The sequence below is a fragment of the Carcharodon carcharias genome, chromosome 27 (assembly GCF_017639515.1).
Source record: "Carcharodon carcharias isolate sCarCar2 chromosome 27, sCarCar2.pri, whole genome shotgun sequence".
NCBI classification, from domain to species: domain Eukaryota; kingdom Metazoa; phylum Chordata; class Chondrichthyes; order Lamniformes; family Lamnidae; genus Carcharodon; species Carcharodon carcharias.
Genome location: NC_054493.1, coordinates 16543947 through 16549639, shown reverse-complemented (window position 1 = coordinate 16549639; position 5693 = coordinate 16543947). Strand labels below are relative to the sequence as shown.

General features: G+C 43.8%; 1 protein-coding gene across 1 annotated transcript; it reads right to left on the bottom strand.

Moving 5' to 3' along the window:
- Positions 1 to 2442: 2442 nt before the first annotated feature.
- Positions 2443 to 5257, bottom strand: LOC121270545 (zinc finger protein 79-like). The gene is made up of 2 exons (XM_041175906.1): positions 4775 to 5257; positions 2443 to 4459 (listed from the first exon to the last, which is right to left on the bottom strand). Exon 2 carries the CDS (start codon positions 4138 to 4140, stop codon positions 3466 to 3468), a length of 675 nt encoding a protein of 224 aa, XP_041031840.1. The 5' UTR covers positions 4141 to 4459; positions 4775 to 5257; the 3' UTR covers positions 2443 to 3465.
- Between the last annotated feature and the right edge of the window lie 436 nt (positions 5258 to 5693).

Here is a 5693-nt window from a genome sequence, read left to right as displayed (position 1 = left end):
CACTGGAGAGAAGCCATTCACCTGCTGTGTGTGGGGGAAGGGATTCATTCAGTATTCCCTCAAGTTGAAGCACCAGCGCATTCACACCAGGGAAAGAACATTTACCTGCTCCGTATGTGGGAAGGGATTCTCTTGTTCATCCACCCTGCAGACACACCAGCGAGTTCACAAGTTGGGTTGGATTCTGCTGTTATTGCTGCTGTTAATCACATCCAGGACTGAAGCATTTCATTCTGAAAGTTGGAAGTTTGTTTCTGTTGGTGTTAATAATCCCTGTAACTGAGCTGGAGTTTAATATTATGGATATAGGTTAAATAAATCAGAGTTGTGACAATCATACAGTGTTCGCGTCCTTGATTTCTCTAGGATAAGAAGAGACTGATTGATGTCCTGTTACCGACTGTTCTATTTTTGGGCCTTTCCTCCTTTGTTAATGGAGACTTGTATTTATGTAGTGCCTTTCACAACTTCAGGATATCCCAAAGTACTTTACAGCCAATTAAGTTCTTTTGAAGTCACTGTTGTAATGTACGAAATGCAGCCACCAAATTGTGCACAGCAAGATCCCCCAAATAGAAATGTGATTGTGACCAGATAATCTGTTCAATGGTGTTTGTTGAGGATAAAAATGAAGCAGTACACCAGGGAGAACTCCCCTGCTCTTTGGAAGAACATCCTGGGAACTTTTACACTCAATTGAGAGGACAGATGGGGCCATAGACTGACAGTGCAGTGCTCCCTCAGTACTGCATCAAAATATTATCCTGGATTTTATACTCATATTTCTGGATGTGGATTTGAACCCACAGCTTCCTGACTGAGAGCTAAGAATGCAACCACTGAACCACAAATAACACTTCATCATTACTCTGGATAATTTCAGTTCTCGTGCCTTCAGTTACTCTCATGGACAAGTGTAAGATTTTAGTCCAGGAGTCACAGATTACCCAAAAAGGGGGTCGAAGTCATAGGTGATTTTAAAGCATTTTATTAAGAAGCAACAGTTTAGATACGATACATTGGTTAAAAAGTCAGACAGGACAGACAACCAATATCAGGTGAAAATGGTTTACTGATCCCTGATTGGACAAATAGATGGGGAGAAGCAAGGTGGGGATGCTGATCTCCGTGGCTGGAGGTGGCAGTCTCCTCAGAATGGTTTACTGGTCCTGGATCAGGGGGATGCTGATCTCCATGGCTGGAGGTGGCTGCCTCTTCCTTTCTCGGTTTCTTTAAGCCAAAGTGTTCAGCTGAAGCCAGCACAGATCACTGAGAAGTTCTTTCTTCTCTAAACTGATTTTCCTCTTGAAAGGCTGTATGTATACATTATTTCTGGGGGTCTTTTGTCAATGATTTATTCAATTATGAAGGGATAGATTTTCAAGTTAATCCCTCCTATTTCCATTGGAAATCCTTGAAGTCATTTAGTGGCTCATCACTTTCTAGGGCATCCTGTTAACCTTTACTCAGACAGTTGGTTTACACATGGGTCATGAGATTCCCCCCCGCGCCCTCCCCATCACCCTTCACTGACCCGATCAAGTTTGTCTTGTTTCAGGGTCTGTGCTGGAGACATGTCCTTGGCAGAGATAACAGGCCTTCATCGTCCTGTGTTTGTCAACCCAGGAAGCTTTCTTCATAAGTGAGAGAGAGAGAGAGCTATTCCTACAATCAGCAAATTTCTTTAAAAATTACATGGTTATTGGACAATGATTTCTTCCACATCTCCCCACCTTGAGAAGGAAATATCCTTATTAACTTTTCACAAACTGATTTCTGGCTAACCCAGTTATTTCTAAGCTGAGAGCTTGTTTTCATAATTTCATAATTACATACCATCAATAACAAACTAAAGCTACTAGAATTATCAGAATCAGCAACACAAACCCTTGAGCTGCACGAAGAATAAATGTAAAAACTATTCCAGTAAAATGTGATAGCTATCAATTTTGATTCATCCTCCCCACCTGCAGATCACCTCACACAATTCTAAATTATTGGCATGTTGTAAATACATATGGTTCAAACAAAAGTTCATGCACAGAATTTAAAGATTTTCCAGCTCATTCTTCTCCTGCATCCACCTAGTGGCTATTTTCTAACTGATTCTGGACTTCAATTTAATTTGGCCTTTCTGAACCTCTTTAGGAAGCCTACAGAGATATATTCATAATTCCCATCCTACCCTTCTACAATCCCCAGGATATCTCTCACCCCTGATGTCCCCATGTTCTCTGTCAGTCTGTCTGTCCATCGTTCCTGTAATGTTAATGTCATTGTATACTCCTGGCTTCACTTAGGAACTTCCCCATTCACATTTAACTAAGATTGTTACTTCTCAAGCCTATGACCTCGACCACTGTGATCCTGCTCTTAACACTCCTTGTAAGATTTAGGTCTGGGAGTCACAGATTACCTGAAAAAGGGGGTCGAGCTCAGAAGTGATTTGAAAGTAGTTTATTGAGAAGCAACAGTTTAAATATGATCAGTGAGCTAAATAGACAGGAAAACAGATGACCCGTGACAGGTCAGAATGATTGACCAGTCCCGAAGGACAAACGGACAGATGATGCAGAGTGAGTGCTGGTCTCTGTAGCTGGTGTCTGCAATCTCCTTTGAACGGTTTACTGGTGTGAGCCAGTGTGTAGGTGCTGAGCTGAAGCCATTACGAATCACTTTGAAATCTTTTTCCTCTCGAGAGCCTGTTTTAACCTTCAGACAGACAGTTGGTTTAAATATGGGTCATGAGATTCAATCGCATCAGGGTTAGAAATGTCTTGTTTCAGGAAATGTGCTTGAGACGTCCTTGGTAGGCCTGTCCTGTGTTTGTCAGCCAGCAAGCTGCTATGGAAGCTTCCTTCATAAGGGAGAATGAGCAATTTCTATAATATTCCATAAATTTTTGAAGATTTCACAAGTTTATTCAATGGCGATTTCTTAGTCCATTACTTGGATTGGACTTATCTCCATTCCCACACCGAGGGGATTTCTGTACCAGGTGGGAGGGGTAACATTTGGGGACGCTCAATTCTCCAAATCCCATTCCCCTTCTTTCTGGTGGATAATGGAGGTGTCACTGTTTGTAATGTGCAAATCAGTAAGAATTGTCAGCAGGAATTAATCAGCACTTTCTAACTGGAGATGTTAATCAGTGGAACCTTTCAGACACTGAATTGTAGAATTCGTACCAAAGATCAATTTAGTATTGAAGAAAAAGTTCATGATCTTGTTGTAAAATAATTTCTGATGAATGTCACTGAGTTGTGGGGAAAGGTCAGACAGCAGTTCTTAAAGGGACACTGCAGCCCCAAGAACACAATCAGCTATAGATTCAGCATATTAAACTCCAGCCAGTTACAAGGATTATTAACATCAGCAGAGACAAACCCCAGCTGTCACAATGAACATGGTTCAATCCTGGATATGATTAACAGCAGCAATAACATTAGAATCCAATCCATGCAGTCACTTGTGAAGTCGCTGATGTCTCACTAGGTGAGAGGAACAAGTGAATCCCTTCCCACAATGGGAGCAGGTGAATGGCCTCTCTCCTGTGTGAACTCGCAGGTGCACACTGAGATTACTTGAATGCCTGAAACTCTTTCCACAGGAAGTGCAGCTAAATGGTTTCTCTTCAGTGTGAACTCGCTGGTGTGACACCAGGTTGGATGAATTAATAAATCCCTTCCCACACACGGAGCAGATGAATGGCCTCTCTCCAGTGTGAACTCGCTGGTGTAATGCTAGGTTGGCTGACTCAGTAAATCCCTTCCCACACACAGAGCAGATGAATGGCCTCTCCCCAGTGTGAACTCGCTGGTGTGAGATGAGGATGGTTGAAAGACTGAAAGTCTTTCCACAATAAGAGCAAATGAATGGCTTTTCCTCACTGTGAACATGCTGGTGCCTCAGAAGGTTGGAAGAATTAATAAATTTCTTCCCACACACAGAGCAGGTGAATGGCCTCTCCCCGGTATGAACTCGCTGGTGTAATGCTAGGCTGTATGACTGAGTGAATCCCTTCCCACACTCAGAGCAGGTGAATGGTCTCTCCCCAGTGTGAGTGCGTCGATGAGTTTCCAGCTTGGATGGGGTAGTGAATGCCTGCCCACAGTCCCCACATTTCCATGGTTTCTCCATGGTGTTCGATGATCAGATAAAGCCTTTTTCACAGACAGAACAGTTCCTCCCCACTGTAAATGATGCAATTTTTTTTCCGGCTGTGTAACCGGTTAAAGCTCTTTCCACAGTCAGTGCACTGGAACACTCTCACTGGTGTGTGCGTGTCTTGGTGTTTTTCCAGTCACACTGATGTTTGAAACCTTTTCCCATGGACAAACATTTCTCCTTACACATTCAAGGGCTGATGATATTCAGGTCCTGATGAATCAAGTGACTCAGATCTTGATGTGATGTTCAATTCAAGTTATGTGTCCACAAATTCTCCCCTTGTAATATCCTGTAAAAGGGGTTTACACAAGTCATCTCTGTCAGTACAGGATAGAAATTCAGAACAGACAATTCTAGTTTCAATAGAACATTTTTTCCCTCTCTTATTCCTCAAAGCTGCAGATCCCCATCCCACACACTCTCCCTGGGCTGAAATCCAGACAAAGTGTTGGATAATTCTTTCTGTATCCTTTTAACAAGTTTGTATAACTAGCGAGAACAATATGTTTGATAATTCACTTCATTCATTACTCATGTTAAAATATTAATCTGAAACAGCCTGACCAACCATACAGAAAACATGAACCTTGTGTCCAGAACTTACTGTGTGGAGATTTAATGAGCAATCGTGAAGATGGTTCCTCCACCCCTGGTGGCAGCGTCTTCAGCCCCAAGCTCTGGAATTCCCTCCCTACATCTCTCCGTCTCTACTTCACTTTCCTCCTTCAAGACTCGTTTTAAAACCTCCCTCTTTTAGTTATCTGCTCTCATATCTCCTCATGTGTCTCGGTGTCACACTTTGTTTTATAATTTTCCTGTGAATTGCACTGGGATGGTTTCTGATGCTAAAGGCTCTATATAAATAGAAGTTGTTGTTGTTGACTGTAACCCTGACCTCCTGATTTACAACAACCCATTGATTTCACAACAAACTCTCTCTCTGATTTTTTGCCTCCTGGGGGTTTGCGGCCTCAAAATGCCGGCCGTTAACTCAGGCCTGTCGGCGGGAGAAGCCGCAGCTGTTCCCCCCAACCCCGGCTTGATACAAACGCGGGACCAGAAGCTTCTTATTCAGGTTTGGGGCCGACAGGCCTCACTCCAGCTACAGCATCAGCACTGCGCATGCTTCAACTTAGAAATCCTGTGATTGATGGTACGTCTGGACCAATAGGAAGAGGAGGCGGATCTGGAGGACCGAGCAGCAGCGACAGGACCTCAACCAATCGGAATGAATGAGGGGCGGCGCTGAGCCCGGATCTCTCTCATTGGCTGAAACTCTGCATCATTTTGAAAGCTGATTTGTCACAAATTCCAGCGGGAAACTGGACTTTTTCTTTGCGGTGACAGGCCCGGGGGCAGCGGGGTCACTGGCCGCCATCTTGCGATTGGGAATCAGGGAGGCGGGGCTTCCTCCCCGGTGACAGGCCCGGGTTACCCGGGCAACCGGCCACCGCCATCTTGTGCTGAGGGTTTTCCATCCGGGTCTTGAGTGAAGGAATGGACCATGAGCTGGAGTAAGTTTG